The sequence below is a fragment of the Salmo salar genome, chromosome 18 (genome assembly GCF_965601325.2).
Source record: "Salmo salar chromosome 18, fSalSal1, whole genome shotgun sequence".
Taxonomy (NCBI): domain Eukaryota; kingdom Metazoa; phylum Chordata; class Actinopteri; order Salmoniformes; family Salmonidae; genus Salmo; species Salmo salar.
Genome location: NC_138308.1, coordinates 10,629,698 through 10,648,276, shown reverse-complemented (window position 1 = coordinate 10,648,276; position 18,579 = coordinate 10,629,698). Strand labels below are relative to the sequence as shown.

The 18,579-nt window shown below is 41.0% G+C and overlaps 1 protein-coding gene across 1 annotated transcript in view; it reads left to right on the top strand.

The window, feature by feature from the left end:
- Window positions 1–11,335: 11,335 nt before the first annotated feature.
- Window positions 11,336–18,579, top strand: part of LOC106576780 (adhesion G protein-coupled receptor A2-like) — a 100,383-nt gene continuing 93,139 nt past the window's right edge. The window contains exon 1 of the mRNA XM_014154178.3: window positions 11,336–12,193. Within this exon, the coding sequence (XP_014009653.3) occupies window positions 11,904–12,193 (290 nt within the window). The 5' untranslated portion in view covers window positions 11,336–11,903. The remainder of the gene's footprint in view (window positions 12,194–18,579) is intronic.

Below are 18,579 nucleotides of genomic sequence, written 5' to 3'. Positions count from 1 at the left end.
GTGTTAGCAAAGGTGTCAGCTAGAGATGATGTGCAGTAGCTTGCAGGGATTTGTAGTTTTGCATGATGTCTACTTTGACGCTAAGTAGCATTTTCGAATCTGAGAGTAAATAGAGCCGAATATAATGATAAAAGTCACCTTGTCCCAGAGAGATTTACATGGTTATCCAAACGTCACGCTAGGGTAAGCATACACAAAACAAATCCCTTATTTTAAGTGTTTCTAAAATCCCCTATGGGAAAATGAAGGGTGAAAGAACCATTGGAACCATTTCCCTGTTTGACTGCTACGTTTTATGGGTATTATGACACCTCCACTGTGGGGCTCTATAGTAGTATGGTGTGTGATTCTGTATCAAACACCTTTACAGATCATACAACATAGGACACCTAATGAACAAACTGATCGTTTCCTCATACAATTTGTGTGATGCGACGATCATTTAACCTTGTGAAATTGATTTGTCAAACAAATGCCTAGCTTACCCCTTTATTGAGCAAACAACTTCATAAAATGACCTAAAAATAAGTAATTTAGGTACCTTATGGTCTCTGTTTTTAACATTATGCCCGGGCCAAACCTTCCGTGAGGGTTAAGCAGTAATCAGGTGGCTGGTGGTCAGTGGTGGTTAGTGGATCGGCCGGTTCCGCCCTGCCACTGGAACACTGGGTATTTTTGGGATCACCATTCTGTAATATGCATGATTTGACCCTGGGTGAGGTTATAGATTAATGTCTTCTAGTTCTAAATATGCAGATTAGTAGCATACAATATGCAGATTAGACAGATTAATTGTGCTGAACATGTGAAAGATAGAAATCCTCACATCATCAGTTCTTCACTTCGTGTTACTCTCCATATAGCCTTATTATATCTGTGATCTTTTCTAATGTGTCTGTGACTTTGAGCCTTCAGTGCTTTACAGCTAAGGCCTGCCCACTCACATTTGTGTGCCAGTCACATTTGTGTTGCAAACATATTTGTCACAGGTGCCTTGTGCCCTTTCTTATTTGATCATTGCATTCCCTTAGATACTGTCCATGTGCATTGCCTACATGAGATGCCAGAAATCCTTCAAAATCTGTATACTGTACAGCACCCTAGTACAGTACGCTGGCAGGTTTAGGGTCATGAAATATTGTGTAAATGAGGTGCGGGTGGGTTGCGGGTAGGTTGAATAAAGAGAAAACAATGCATTAAAAATCCATAAATGTATAATTCTTGTGCAATTCATATCTATAGGCTACATTTAGTTTTTTCTTTAATTATTTGTATTTGGCATTAGCCTAACCTAAGCTCGCCGAATACACGCTAATTGCCAAACACTTTTGGGAACTTGGGCAGAATAAGTTTGTCAATCCACTGAGGCAAAAAGAACAATGTCAGAGTTTAATTCAATAAGAGAATAGCTGTGAAATATACTGTATTAGCCTTAACTGATGTACAGTGGCAAGAAAAATTATGTGAACCCTTTGGAAATACCTAGATTTCTGCATAAATTGGTCATAAAATTTTATCTGATCTTCATCTAGGTCACAACAATAGACAATCACAGTCTGCTTAAACTATCACACACAAACAATTATACGTTTTAATGTCTTTATTGAACACACCATGTAAACATTCACAGTGCAGGGTGGAAAAAGTATGTGAACCCTTGGATTTAATAATTGGTTGACCCTCCTTTGGCAGCAATAACCTCAACCAAACATTTTCTGTAGTGTGGATCAGGCCTGCACAACGGTCAAGATGAATTTTGGACCATTCCTCTTTACAAAACTGTTTCAGTTCAGCAATATTCTTGGGATGTTTGGTGTAAACTGCTCTCTTGATGTCATGCCACAGCATCTCAATTCGGGTTGAGGTTAGGACTCTGACTGGGCCACTCCAGAAGGCACATTTTCTTCTGTTGAAGCCATTCTGTTGTTGATTTACTTATGTGTTTTAGGTCGTTGTCCTGTTGCATTACCCAGCTTCTGTTGAGCTTCAATTGGCATACAGATAGCCTAACATTCTCCTGTAAAAAGTCTCGATAAACTTGGGAATTCATTTTTCTGTCGATAATAGCAAGCTGTCCAGGCCCTGAGGCAGCAAAGCAGCCCCAAACCATGATGCTCCCTGCACCATACTTTGCAGTTGGGATGAGGTTTTGATGTTGGTGTGCTGTGCCTTTTTTTCTCCACACATAGTGTCGTGTTCCTTCCAAACAACTCAACAGTAGTTTCATCTGTCCACAGAATATTTTGCCAGTAGCACTGTGGAACATCCAGGTGCACTTTTGCAAACGTCAGATGTGCAGCAATGGTTTTTTTGGACAGCAGTGGCTTCTTCCGTGGTGTCCTCCCATGAACACCATTCTTGTTTAGTGTTTTACGTATCGTATACTCATCAACAGAGATGTTAGCATGTTCCAGAGATGTCTGTAAGTCTTTAGCTGACACTCTAGGATTCTTAACCTCACTGAGCATTCTGCGCTGTGCTCTTGCAGTCATCTTTGCAGGACGGCCACTCCTAGAGAGTAGCAACAGTGCTGAACTTTCTCAATTTATAGACAATTTGTCTTATCGTGGACTGATGAACCTCAAGGCTTTTAGAGATACTTTTGTAACACTTTCCAGCTTTATGCAAGTCAACAATTCTTAATCTTAGGTCTTCTGGGATCTCTTTTGTTCAAGGCATGGTTCACCTCAGGCAATGCTTCTTGTGAATAGCAAACTCAAATTTTGTGAGTGTTTTTTATAGGGTAAGGCAGCTCTAACCAACATCTCCAATCTCGTCTCATTGATTGGACTCCAGGTTAGCTGACTCCTGGCTCCAGTTAGCTTTTGGAGAAGTCATTAGCCTAGGGGTTCACATACTTTTTCCAATCTACACTGTGAATGTTTAAATACAGACAAGAAATATACTATAATTTGTGTGTTATTGGTTTAAGCATACTATGTTTGTCTATTGTTGTGACTTAGATGAAGATCCGATCAAATTTGATGACCAATTTATACAGAAATCCAGGTAATTCCAAAGCGTTCACATACCTTTTCTTGCCACTGTATGTCTGGACCATTCAGACCACATCGACTTCCTATGTGAATTAGATTGGATCAACCATGCATGACCCCATTTGCAACGGATGCACAGTGAGCATTCTATTGACATTGCTTGAAATGTATTAGCCTGGACGTACCCTTGCACACATTTGTATTGTTGCCCTGGACAAACTCAACTCATTGAGGGCTTGATGATTAGTTTACATTTACATTACATTTTTTACATTTTAGTCATTTAGCAGACGCTCTTATCCAGAGCGACTTACAGTGGTGAATGCATACATTTCATACATTTTTTTCCCGTACTGGTCCCCCGTTTATAAAGCCATTTTTATATCAGCAGATAGCACAAAGTGGTATACAGAAACCCAGCCTAAAACCCCAAACAGCCAAACAATGCAGATGTTGAAGCACTTCATTGTAGAAGCGCTACAAATGGAAAAACATGTGGTGTTTTTTATTATAGGAATAAGGAATCTAAAAAATTGTTGTGGCAAAAGGCTTTAATGATCTCTGTTCCTATGTGACACCTTTAACCGGAGGTCTTTCCTTGATGGGCTACTACACTGTATCATTTTGTCAAAACGGTGTGGCTTTCCTATGACATCATGTGACCTTTTCATCATATTTTCCTCAGGTCTTTTTGGTTATTGTTGTTCATATTGGTCTTCATTTTGAGGAAATGCACAGTTTATTTATATTCACATAACAAAATGTATTCCCTTTTTTTTTGGACTACTGGTAAATAGGCTACATGCGATGTAAAAAAAAATTGTTACTTTGTAAAGTTATTCAAGCAATATCTGTGTTTGAATATAACACTTGTCTTGCTTCATTGAAGGTTTTACACACGTATCATTATAATTATTTAATGTGCAAGGTAGCTATCATTTTGTCATTATTTCAACAAGTGTGATTTCATTTCAGGTAGTTGAATGGAAGGACACCTCATATTTCATATTTGACTCATCCTACCAGTCAACGATGTGACAGTCAACAGAGGTTGTAATTAACACTTGCTGCCCCTTAAATTACCATTATTTCCCATTAAAACGCCACTGTGGACATGTATCAAAAAGAGGACGTATGAAATGTGGGGCTTTTTTAGTCATGTTTGCAAATGTCAAGTAATTTGTAGTTCTTCTCACAACGTACATGGGATCCTGTAATATGACTCCCCTGTAGCCTGCTCCACGAGATTAGAGGGCGCTGCTATGTAATGTGAAAATACAGTATATTTGACTCTTACAATAACACAAATGCTACATTCAACCTCTAAAGTGTGTTGAAATGAATATCCCTAAGTTCACTCAACACTGCCATCTAGTGTTCATGCTAGACAGATACAAAGTGTCCGTACAGCCTTCTAGAACCAGTGATGCCAATTTAGTAATTTTGTTGCTAGATTTAGCAACTTTTCAGAGTACCCTAGCAACTTTTTTTTCAAACAGCACCTAGCAACAAATGTAGCTACTTTTAAAAATGTACTTGGAACTTTTAGCAACTTTTGAAAAGTGACAAACGCTAAAACGCATTTTCCCTCTAATTGACACAAAAACGATTTTCTTTGTCACACACTCAGTCACAACACACGCGCCTGGCTGCAAAAGTGCATTGTGAGTGACGTCAGCAGCAGGCGCTCAGCTCGTCCACAGGCAGCAGCAATTTCAGCAAATTGCAAATCATTGTTGGCTGACTGCAGCAGCAGTAGTATGCGTTCGACGAGACAAACCCAATGAATATAGTTGGTCACAAATGTTTGATCTTGAACAGAACTTACAACATCAATCAACATGTCTCAATCAAAATTGCACAGCCAGAAGTACAGAAAAGAGTGGGAGTCTGTACCTGAATTTAAAGGGTGGCTGAAGCCAGTAATTGGGGATGATTGACGGGCATACTGTGTGTACTGCAAATCAGATATGCATGCAAAAATGTATGACATCAAAAAACATTGTGCTACAGCAAAACATATAAATAAATCAAAACCCTACAACCCCACAACGCAGTCTACATTACGGAGGTGGGTTAAAGTGGATAACTGCAGAAGCTACTATGGCAATGGCCATTGCGGAGCATTGTTCGCTGCTAGCATGCCACCATTTAGGTATGGCTTGCCAAGCTGCCTTTTCAGATTCTGTGGCAGCAACAAACTTCCAAATGCATCGCACCAAGTGCACAGAGGGAGTACTGGCTCCTTATTTTCTCAAAAGGGTAACATCAGATGTGGGGGATGAAAAGTTCACTCTCCTTTTGGATGAGTCCACTGATGTCAGTGTCTCGAAATACCTGGGTGTGGTGATTCGGTATTTCAGTGCTAAAGAACCGTTGTGTCCACATTTCTCGGGCTGGTTGAATTGGAGGGGGGCGACGCCAGATCAATAGTAAAGGCGGTAGTTGAGTTTCTTGAGAAGTGTAACCTTACAAAAGAGAATCTTCAGGGTATTGGCACTGATAATGTGTCCGTGATGACTGGGGTGCACAAGATTTTAAAGGAAGAATGTGCATTGCCCAATTTGGTACTCATCCGCTGTGTGCCATTCTTTACAATTGGCAGTCAGTGTAGCATCCAAAGAAACCATTTACAAGATGACAAGTCTGTATACAATTCCTGGAAGCTGAACATGTCTCAGTTCTTCTATGGCCTGCATACTCACCAGACATGTCACCCATTGAGTATGTTTGGGATGCTCTGGATTGACGTGTACGACAGTGTATTCCAGTTACCGACAATATCCAGCAACTTCATACAGCCATTGAAGAGGAGTGGGAAAACATTCCACAGGCCACAATCAACAGCCTGATCAACTCTATCTGAAGATGTTGTGTCGCACTACAATTGGAAAATGGTGGTCACACCAGATACTGACCGGTTTTCTGATCCACGCCCCTATGTTTGTTTTTTACGATATCTGTAACCAACAGGTGCATATCTGTATTCCCAGTCATGTGAAATCCATAGATAAGGGCCTAATGAATTTATTTCAATTGACCGATTTCCTTTTATGAACTGTAACTCAGTAAAATCTTTGAAATAATGGCCCGGAACGGAGCGAATAGAATGGCATCAAATACATGGAAACCATGGGTTTGTTGTATTTAATACCAGTCCACTCATTACACTCCAGCCATTACCACAAGTCAATCCTCCCCAATTAAGGTGCCACCAACATCCTGTGAAAGTCAACCGCTTCAGCAGTGTGTGCCACCGGGAAGCGATGGTGACAATGATCGGCTACATGACTGCTATTTGACAATCCATAAGACTTTTCTTATTTATTTTATTTTTATATATGATAAACTTACATGTTGTACGGACCTCATTTTTATTTTTCCCATAAAAGCAGATGATTTAGTTCCCTTTATGTGTGTGAAACTAATAAACAAAAATGTGGGATTTTGTCATATACAGTATGCGAAAACGTGAAAAATGTTGTCTAACGTTAGTAGTAGCTAGTAGCCTAGTCAAGGATGTGTCCGTGCAATTTTGGCACTTGACATTTTGTTACAGACCAACAGAACAAATAAACCTTGAATTTGTAGGTTTAAAATATCCCTCTAGTGGCCAGGATTGACCTATTTTAACATGAAGAAGTACCAGAATATAATCAGTACCACCTGTTGAGGTTAGCATAGGACTAACGTGTGCAATGTTATCTGATGGGACCAGCTACAATTTAGTGGTCTTGTATTTGTTCCTTTGAAACATCAGTTCTTCAATGTTCAGAAATAAAAACTATAGGCTGGACAGCACCTCCTACTGGAGACTTGATCTATCTATAGCTATCCATTTAGTCTTACATCCAAGGTTTTAACCAAATCCAACCCTGCATAGCTTTGATATTTGTCACTGACTAGTACCAATGTGCTATCGTGAGAATAACAATTGGGGAATCTCTTAATAACTAAATATAGTCACTGCTGCATTCAAAGTCACTCCCAAAGATAGGTTTACCAGAGCAAATGAAATGTAACCATACTTTATATATCATATATCATCAATGAGACTATTTAGGCCTAATAGCATTTGCAAAGTCATCAACATCTTTTGTTTCAATTCAACCCAGGGTTAAACTGAAAATAAACAATACATATAGGCCTAGGGTTTCAAGCTTTGGTTGATTTCTAATGTAATCGTCAAGTTAACCATTAATATGTTGGATTAACATCTCCATCTCAACCAAAATCTAAATTGAAGAATATGACTAAATCAAATCAAATTGTATTTAAAGTGCAATTAACGTTTCATTTTACTTAGTCCTATTCTTTAACTTAGAGATGGAGACGTGAATCCAACATATAAATTATTAATTTGAAGACAAACTTGATATTGAATTGTGTTTAGTTGTCAACGCAACCCAATATCAACATTTGAAGGAGATGTATCTTCTGCTTGAACAGTTCCATCTGTGCCACTGACTTAGTCTGGCTTTACTTCCAGTTTGTCTACAAAGTAATAATTGATATGCTGAATTAACGTCTCCATTGCGTTGACAGCCAAACACAATTGAATATCACTTTTGCAATACAGTAAATAGCTTATTAACCAAGTATTTATTCAACCTGACAATGATTAACACAGCCATGGCCACAGTTTGAGGTTATGTAATCATAGAAAGTGTGCATGTTCAAGATAGCATGCAAAGGTCGCAGGTCTGTGGAGATCTTCACAATTTCCATAATAACCTGTGCAGAATCTAGAAGAGCTTTGATCACTTGTGATTTTAATGTCATCTCAACTGCAACCTAGGTCATTTGGTTGTGCTATTAGATGAAGCATAGTGATAACACATTTAGTTGTTGTATAAATACAAAATATCTGACATTGTATTCCTCTTTTGAACTTTGTTGTGCTTTTAGATGGTTGAAATAACACATTGGGAATTGAACAAACTTCAGGCTGACTTTTTGAGTGGGTGAATAGAGGTTGAAATCTCACTTATTAAGTCTCTTACAAATATTACCCATATTTCCACATTATAATGACATGGTGTGTCCAGTGGGTGGTTATGTACAGAAGGCTTTAAGTAGCAGCTGGAATATAATCATTATAAGGCATGTAAACAATTTCCAATATGCTGTAAAGGTTATGCTTGGCTGATCAAAATGATACTTTAATAACATAAGCTATAACAACATAGCGCTATACGAATACAAAGAACAGCGAGCCTGTGAGGGCTCTGTTTTCCAATAAGGCCATGCAAGTAGCCCAGTGAACACCGATTAAGGATTTATCATGCCAAATGATGATGTCAGCTCAACTTATTTTCCTACACATATCCCAAGGGTCAGCTGGCGGTGAGATTTGCCTCCTTACTTTCTTGAGCAAGGTAAATATTCATCTGTGCAAACAAGTGTGAGTGGCAGTCAAAGGGCCGGCACCACAATATGGGAGAAAATATGGCTTTAGTTTCCCTCTGTAAAAACAGGGAGGAACAGGGAATCTGTTCTTCCCTGTGACTGTGTACTCCTATAGGAGACACTCCATGTTTGCCTGTCAGGGAGACGAACGAGAAACATGGGCTGCTCAGAAGGGTCAGGGAGCGGTTTGAAATCCTCCTTTGTGCTCCTAGTCTAGCTGTGTTGGAGACAATACGGATAATGAGAGAGGAATTTGGCGTGGAGCAGAGTGCACACACAGGGGAAGCAACTCGCCCAAGCTCAGGAGCCCAACCAGCTGTCTGGGCTTTTGTCTCTAAGGGCTCTGACTACAGGCATGCATGGGAAATGATTGATATCACTGCTACACTCTGTCTGTAGACTACAGTACCGAACAACTTACACTCCCTAAAAATGTGGTCCTGCTGTGAGAGCCATCATATCGTATATCTACTGTTTTAGTGTAACGTTGTACCATGAATTTATATATTTCCTTTATGTTCTGTTCTTTTTGGTGAAGAGGTCTATTGTAGCCTGTAGGTCTATGTTCCCACATTACTGATCTCTAATAAGTGTATACAAAACATGGCCTCTGCATTGTCGATTCGGGTGTTTTTCAGTTTCCATTGTTAGCTTATTGTTGCCTATCAACTCGACGGGAGGTATTCGATAATGAGCATGCTACTGCTTTATCTTTCTCTGAAGCACAGTGTTATGTTCAGTCATAGATTGCTACTCTCCCAGAGACTTCAATGTAGTGTTTTTTTCTGGGGTATTTTTATTTGGTTGCCAAGAGATAAAATGTATTATCGATGTACAAGATGCATTTTCTTAGTTGCTAAGGTGTGACCGTGCTGATGCTTTATGTCCTCAATAAGTGAGCAATTATCAGACATCTCTCTCAGCATGGCATTGAGTTTGTATCCAGGAGCCAGGAACAAATGGATATCATACTGTAGGCTATACATGGGAGTCCAGGTGTCCTTCAATGATCCTTATCTAGTGGTCATCTGATCTTAGATGTGTCTGAGGCTGAACTCCTTCACCATTCTGTTTCAGAACCACTTGATAAAGGGTTGATGTAGATTGATGTAGGTTGGCATAGAAGTAGAATTACTAGTAATTATATTTTTAGAAATGTATTTCTAGGGTTGGCCTAATGTTATGTTCACGGTGGTCCTTAAAATCATGAATAAATACAATGAAATGTTTTGTTGTTCAGAACAGGTGAAAGTCAACTTGTGTATTGTCACATTTATATGGATGCATAGTGAGGGAAAAAAGTATTTGATCCCCTGCTGATTTTGTACGTTTGCCCACTGACAAAGAAATGATCAATCTATAATTTTAATGGTAGGTTTATTTGAACAGTGAGAGACAGAATAACAACAAAAAATCCAGAAAAACGCATGTCATAAATGTTATAAATTGATTTGCATTTTAATGAGGGAAATAAGTATTTGACCCCCTCTCAATCAGAAAGATTTCTGGCTCCCAGGTGTCTTTTATACAGGTAACGAGCTGAGATTAGGAGCACACTCTTAAAGGGAGTGCTCCTAATCTCAGTTTGTTACCTGTATAAAAGACACCTGTCCACAGAAGCAATCAATCAATCAGATTCCAAACTCTCCACCATGGCCAAGACCAAAGAGCTCCCTAAGGATGTCAGGGACAAGATTGTAGACCTACACAAGGCTGGAATGGGCTACAAGACCATCGCCAAGCAGCTTGGTGAGAAGGTGACAACAGTTGGTGCGATTATTCGCAAATGGAAGAAACACAAAAGAACTGTCAATCTCCCTCAGCCTGGGGCTCCATGCAAGATCTCACCTCGTGGAGTTGCAATGATCATGAGAACGGTGAGGAATCAGCCCAGAACTACACGGGAGGATCTTGTCAATGATTTCGAGGCAGCTGGGACCATAGTCACCAAGAAAACAATTGGTAACACTACGCCGTGAAGGACTGAAATCCTGCAGCGCCCGCAAGGTCCCCCTGCTCAAGAAAGCACATATACATGCCCGTCTGAAGATTGCCATTGAACATCTGAATGATTCAGAGGACAACTGGGTGAAAGTGTTGTGGTCAGATGAGACCAAAATGGAGCTCTTTGGCATCAACTCAACTCGCCGTGTTTGGAGGAGGAGGAATGCTGCCTATGACCCCAAGAACACCATCTCCACCGTCAAACATGGAGGTGGAAACATTATGCTTTGGGGGTGTTTTTCTGCTAAGGGGACAGGACAACTTCACCGCATCAAAGGGACGATGGACAGGGCCATGTACCGTCAAATCTTGGGTGAGAACCTCCTTCCCTCAGCCAGGGCATCAAAAATGGGTTGTGGATGGGTATTCCAGCATGACAATGACCCAAAACACATGGCCAAGGCAACAAAGGAGTGGCTCAAGAAGAAGCACATTAAGGTCCTGGAGTGGCCTAGCCAGTCTCCAGACCTTAATCCCATAGAAAATCTGTGGAGGGAGCTGAAGGTTCGAGTTGCCAAACGTCAGCCTCGAAACCTTAATGACTTGGAGAAGCTCTGCAAAGAGGAGTGGGACAAAATCCCTCCTGAGATGTGTGCAAACCTGGTGGCCAACTACAAGAAACGTCTGACCTCTGTGATTGCCAACAAGGGGTTTTCCACCAAGTAGTAAGTCATGTTTTGCAGAGGGGTCAAATACTTATTTCCCTCATTAAAATGCAAATCATTTTATAACATTTTTGACATGTGTTTTTCTGGATTTTTTTGTTGTTATTTCTGTCTCTCACTGTTCAAATAAACCTACCATTAAAATTATAGACTGATAATTTCTTTGTCAGTGGGCAAAAGTACAAAATCAGCATGGGATCAAATACTTTTTTCCCTCACTGTATGGTTCATCAATGTAATAACAATACCAACTCACGCCCCTTGCCTTGTAGGAGGAGGGACTTCTCAACTTCCATGCGCTGAATAATTGCAACAAGTCCCATGGTTGAAGGAGCAGACGTGGATGGAGAAGCCCCTTGCGCGGCACACGTGGATGGGAATATATGTGGCAACCTGTTGATAACGGATTTATGACAATGGATAACTTTGTAGGAGTACAATGACAAAAGTGACAATAGACACATTGAAAGAAGATCTTGCCGACGGCGAAGACAGAGTAATAGGCTACTGCATTCCCATGGAATTCAAACTTTTAGGATAGTGGTAACAAATTTGCTAACTTTTATCTAGTAACGCTTCGGTGGCCTACCGAGTCACACGTTTCTGTAAATGTGAAACAATATCAGAAATAATACAAATGGCACTGCGCAGTGAAACAATAGTCCTACAAAGCAAATACTTTCGTTATTATCCATGATAAAACAATATGAACACATAACAGGTGTTTTCAGAGTAGTCAAGAGCAGACTTATTGGAATACATAATAACTGTCAAACGTGCAAATAACTGGTCGGTAGGTAACCATTCACCAAGAAGAAGCCTATTTGAAATGGTCTACACTTGCTTTATTTACTGGGAAGAGATCACTTGGAAGATAATTCAATTAAAGTCTCAGTTCAGAATGAAACTGCTGAACTTACTTTGCGTTGTTGTCGGGTTGTGGAGGACATGCCTGACGACCGGAAACTGCCGGAACCTCTCCATTGACAGCTGTCATTGCTCCTCCGAGAGGTCCAAGAAGTTGGGCAGACAAACGTTCCGGGTGAAAGTGGTGTGTGATGGTGTGGAATTACTGGACACTCTACAACCCAGTTTCTTACCCAACAAAACAGTTTCCCTGTGAGTATGGGTGGGTGGGTGGGGGGGTTAGATCAGCTTCAGTATTGCAGATAGATTGTGGCTTCCATCATTGTAATTGTCTGCATCATTTCCAATCTCTCATATATTTTTTTGTAAATATATATTTTTAAATATATTTTTCTTTATTGTTTTCCCCTAACCCTACCATCCCTCCCTTGTTTGGAGTAAATTAATGGACAACAGCACTTAGGCATCTACTTCCAGCTTATACATACAATATACATTTCACGCACACAGTATATTTTACAATAGTTCTCTTTTGTTTGTTTTAGTCCAATCCTTCAGCTCCACTCAACCACTCCCATCTGTCTCTATTTCTCAAAAGTTCTGAACCTTTCTATTCTCATAGATTCTACATATTGTACATAAAAAAATTTTTTTTTGCTAAGAGTATTATTGATAGATTGACTATGACTTTTTAAATCACCCATCAGTGCTATTTGCAGAGCGGGACATAACTTGGCAGGGGGTCTGGGGGTTCTCCCATTTTTGGGGGGCATCTAAAGCACATTTCCTGCATCTAATATGACTCATGTCCCTTCTAGTTGTCTCTATTTAGATCAACAAAAAGTAAGCATAAATGCCCACAGTCATCAAGCTAGGTAAGAGATGATTAAATTTGTTTAAGTGATTGATAAGACTGAACTAGATCCATGATAATTCAATCATCAATATGGTGTTGCACCTTTAACTAATAGCTTAACAAATGAACAACTCTTACAAATAAAGTACAAAGACTTAACATTTGATTGTCTTTAAGACATCCTCTATATCAAATTTCAGCCAGATCGCCCAGCCAACCCGAGCCGCCTACACGCCCAACCCCCAACAGTCTAGTCAATAACTCAACTCTTTCTCCAACACATCATCCTTCCCATCTTTTTTTATGTCTCAAGGGAAAGGTTTGGAAAACAAAAGTTGAATGAAAACACACATACACATTAACACACGGAAACAGTACACCCTCCATATAATTCATATCGTAGGCCTAATACTACTGTAGAGCTCTTTTTACTTGCACACAATGTAGCTGGGACATCCCGTCGTGCCTCTCGGGGTCCACGGCCCTGTAGCGCCCCAACCCAACACAAATCACTCAGCTTTAGGATCTTACTGAAACATTCATTATTGGTTTCAGGTGTGTTAGGCCAAGGCCAGAGTGACAACAGTACAGCAGACTCCCAGGGCCAGGACTGAGCAGCCCAGCAGCTAGGAATTGCCTAAATGTGACCGACCGGCTCAATTCGGTCTTATTTAACAACATTTGAAACACTGTTTTTTTACATTGGATAAAAGTAGAGACTCTGAGCTAGAAAATTGTATATCATACACTACAGTTGAGCAACAATGGGGAAGTAATTCTGCTTTGAAAGTTGATAAACTTGTAACCTCACTTTTGAGAAAATGGCCCTTGATTGATTTGGTACACCTACTGGATGGCTCTTCTTTGTCTACACCCATTCCGCATCGTTCACACCCCCTAAAGCTTTAGCCCCACCCATCTCTTTAACCTCTTACATCTAGACGTTCCGCTAGCGGAACACCTGCTCCAATATCCAATGATAGGCGTGGCGCGAATTACAAATTCCTCAAAAATACTAAAACTTCAATTTTTCAAACATATGACTATTTCACAGCATTTTAAAGACAAGACTCTCCTTTATCTAACCACACTGTCCGATTTCAAAAAGGCTTTACAGCGAAAGCAAAACATTAGATTATGTCAGCAGAGTACCCAGCCAGAAATAATCAGACACCCATTTTTCAAGCTAGCATATAATGTCACAAAAACCCAGATGACAGCTAAATGCAGCACTAACCTTTGATGATCTTCATCAGATGACACACCTAGGACATTATGTTATACAATACATGCATGTTTTGTTCAATCAAGTTCATATTTATATCAAAAAACAGCTTTTTACATTAGCATGTGACGTTCAGAACTAGCATACCCCCCGCAAACTTCCGGAGGAATTTGCTAACAATTTACTAAATTACTCACGATAAACGTTCACAAAAAGCATAACAATTATTTTAAGAATTATAGATACAGAACTCCTCTATGCACTCGATATGTCCGATTTTAAAATAGCTTTTTGGTGAAAGCACATTTTGCAATATTCTAAGTACATAGCCCGGCATCACAGGGCTAGCTATTTAGACACCCGGCAAGTTTAGCACTCACCAATATCAGATTTACTATTATAAAAGTTTGATTACCTTTTGTTGTCTTCGTCAGAATGCACTCCCAGGACTGCTACTTCAATAACAAATGTTGGTTTGGTCCAAAATAATCCATCGTTATATCCAAATTGCGGTGTTTTGTTCGTGCGTTCCAGACACTATCTGAAAGGGTAAATAAGGGTCGCGCGCATGGCGCAATTCGTGACAAAAAAAATCGAAATATTCCATTACCGTACTTCGAAGCATGTCAACCGCTGTTTAAAATCCATTTTTATGCAATTTTTCTCGTAAAAAAGCGATAATATTCTGACCGGGAATGTCCATTTAGCTAAACAGAGGAAAGTAAACAAAGCTTTCGGTCGATGCGGGCACGAGCCTGAGTCTCACAGTACTGTAACCAGCCACTACCCAAACGCGCTACTTTTTTTCAGCCAGAGCCTGCAAAGCCACGATTCAGCTTTTTACCGCCTTCTGAGACCCTATGGCAGCCGTAGGAAGTGTCACGGGACAGCTAAGTTCCTCACTCTTCAATAAACAGAGACAAGAAGAACGACACCTTGTCAGACAGGCCACTTCCTGCATGAAATCTTCTCAGGTTTTTGCCTGCCATATGAGTTCTGTTATACTCACAGACACCATTCAAACAGTTTTAGAAACGTTGGAGTGTTTTCTATCCAAAGCCAATAATTATATGCATATTCTAGTTACTGGACAGGAGTAGTAACCAGATTAAATCGGGTATGTTTTTTATCCAGCCGTGAAAATACTGCCCCCTAGCCATAACAGGTTAAGGATTCATATGTGAGGCCATGTACTAAACAACCAAAGATTTCAAGACTAAAGGCTGGTTTATACTATGGGTTCGTAAATTTAATCTGGAGTGCCAAATTACATTTTTTGTATTCAACCATATTCCCAGTCACCCTGCCATGGTTAAATGCGGTGGTTTGCATTTTCAGTTTTGCGCGAATGCTGTAATCTATCCACGGTTTCTGATTTGGGTAGGTTTTAATAGTCGCAGTGGGAACAACCGCCGCTATACACTTCCTGATGAACTCAGTCACTGTATCAGTGTATACGTCGATGTTATTCACAGGGGCTACCGGGAACATATCCCTGTCTGCGTGATCAAAACAATCTTGAAGCATGGATTCCGATTGGTCAGACCAGCGTCGAATAGACCTTAGCACGGGCAATTCCTGTTTGAGTTCCTGCCTTTAGAAAGGGATGAGCAAAATGGAGTCATTATTTGATTAGCTGAAGGGAGGCATCCCGTAAATTAGAGTAGCAGTGGTCGATTGTTTTAGCAGTGCGAGTATTATAGTCATTGTGTTGATAGAACTTCGGTACCGCTCTGATATCCAAAAGTACTTTCCGGCTGTATGTAATAACACAAAAAACTTTCTGGGCTAATAATGTAAGAAATAAAAAATAAAAAAATAAATACTGCAAAGTTGCTTAGGAGCTAGAAGCAGCTGCCATATCTGTTGGCGCAATCTTTCCAGTAGGGTTGATCCGAGTGTTCTGACCTAACAACAGCAGTCAAGCACCCAAGCTACCTGGCTAATGTTGGCTAGCTTTCTAGCTACTTACAGACACAAATGAGAGAACAGCTCACTCTGACCACTTTACTCGCCCAAGCAGAGCTGGTTAGGCTGTTTTTATGTTATCCAGAGTGTTGGTGACTGCAACTGTGCTGCTTGCAACAATTTAATTACGTGTTTTTGTCAACGTTTACTGACACCGGCCATATTCAGCGGGTGTTGAGCGTTTGTAAATTTGTCAGTTATTCTGCTCTGGCACACTCAGATGAGAGTGCGCTTAAATCTGAGTAGATAACCAGAACAAATTTACCAGCTACGTCTATCGACAGTTGTCGCAGTGACATCATGATCATTCTATTGAAATGGTTACTCGCATAGTCTTTTGTTTAGACATGTAGCTAGCTAGCTAAACAATGAACCATAATCCCAATTTATAATGTTACTACCCTGCATGAATCTGCAGGTTACTAACCAACCAGGTTCAATGTTAGCTAGCTAACATTAGGCTATAACTAGCAATGCAAATGGAAAATAATATACTTACACAGATCATACACGTAATGTTAGCTAGCAAGGAGCCAGCTAAAGTTAGCTAGCTAGCTAAAAGTACACATTAACTTGAAATGAAAACAACGTTGTGACAAAATTAGAAATGTGTAGTATCTGAAAATGTAGCTAGCTAGACTATCTTAGCTCTATACATGGCTGGATGCTTCCCCCTCTCCTTTATTGGTGCCTTGGTTGGTCTTAGTTTGAAGATGTAATCCGGAGACAGGTGTTTTATACAACAGCCTTCTGTGTCTTCTCTTTTTTGACTCCCTCTGCATATTTGCAATCAAACGCCAGAATTTTCTCCATCTCCTTAGCTATCATACTCTAATTCCACTGATTTTCAAAACTCAGTCCTCCAGAAAGTGGAGAGTTTGGAAGTAGTTTGGAACCACCAAGACTCTTCCTAGAGCTGGCCGCCCGGCCAAACTGAGCAATCAGGGGAGAAGGGCCTTGGTCAGGGAGGTGACCAAGAACCCGATGGTCACTCTGACATAGTTCCTCTGTGGAGATGGGAGAACCTTCCAGAAGGACAACCATCTCTGCAGCACTCCATCAATCAGGGCTTTATAGTAGAGTGGCCAGACGGAAGCAACACATCAGTTAAAGGCACATGACAGCCCGCTTGGAGTTTGCCAAAAGGCACCTAAAGGACTCTCAGACCATGAGAAACAAGATTCTCTGGTCTGATGAAACCAAGATAGAACTCGTTGGCCTGAATGACAAGCATCACTTTTGTAGGAAATCTGGCACAATCCCTAAGGTGAAGCATGGTTGTGGCAGAATCCTGGTGTGGGGATGTTTTCCAGCAGCAGGGACTGGGAGACTAGTCAGGATCAAGGGAAATATGAACAGAGAAAAGTACAAAGAGATCCTTCATGAAAACCTGCTCCAGAGTGCTCAGGACCTGAGACTGGGGCGAAGGTTCACCTTCCAACAGGACAACGACACTAAACACACAGCCAAGACAATGCAGGAGTGGCTTCCGGTCAAGTCTCTAATTGTCCTTGAGTGGCCCAGCCAGAACCCATGCTTGATCCCGATCGAATATCTTTGGAGAGACTTGAAAAAGCTCTAGTTATCTGATAGATAACTAGAGGCTAGAGCTGACCTGGCTGTGGCAGCTACTCACTAGCGTAGCTTATTCATTCACCTCAGTCGAGAGGGGATGAAACATTAGCTAACGTTACATGTCAGTAACAATACTACCTCAGTACTGCAAATAAACACTAGTTGAGTTTTTTTTCTGCTACATCAGTTTCCTTGCCAGCTACATTAGTGAACTAAAGAGTAGGCAGTTTCTGTTTTGCTAATTTTTACAACTCGGTGAGAGAGCGCAACACGTACACACTGAACCATGCTCAACTCTCCTGTGCTGGTACAGCCAGCCTTCCAGAAGCTTTGCCTTCTCACAGCCTGTCAGAATCCAGTCAAATAGACGCTCCAAACAGCCTACCTAACTGCTCGGAGGCGGCCGGATGGTCGTAAAGCACACCGCAGCCGCATTTCGTATCACATTCCAATTTCAGAAAGTTGGGGGGACAATAGAGCTATCATAGAGCTATCCTCGAACTAGGCCCATCTCCCGGCTAGCTGAAGAGATTCCATCAAGAAATCCCTGGGCATCAATACCTCTTCTGCCGATTGGCCTGGACCCTTTGCTGCCGACACGGAGCCCCACCGATCCATCACGACTGGTCTACCAACGTAACCCTCCGAGGGGTTTCTGTCCCGAAGCAAGCACCAGTTAGCCTGGAGCTAGCCTCGAGCTAGGCCCTTCTCCCAGCTAGACAAAGAATTCCATCAGATAATTCCTGGGCTTCAATACCTCTTCTACCAATTGGCCTGGACCCTTTGCTGCCAACACGGAGCCCCACCGATCCATCACAACTGGTCTGCCAACGTAACCGTCCGAGGGGGGTTTCAACAAACTCTTGTTGCGAAGTCCCCCTGAGGCCCATTTGCTAGCCTGCTGCTAGCCCCGGCCTGCTAGCTGTCTGAATCGCCGTGCCTCCTGCTCGCCTAGCTATTCACTGGACCCTATGATCACTCGGCTACACATCCCTCTCCCTAATGTCAATATGC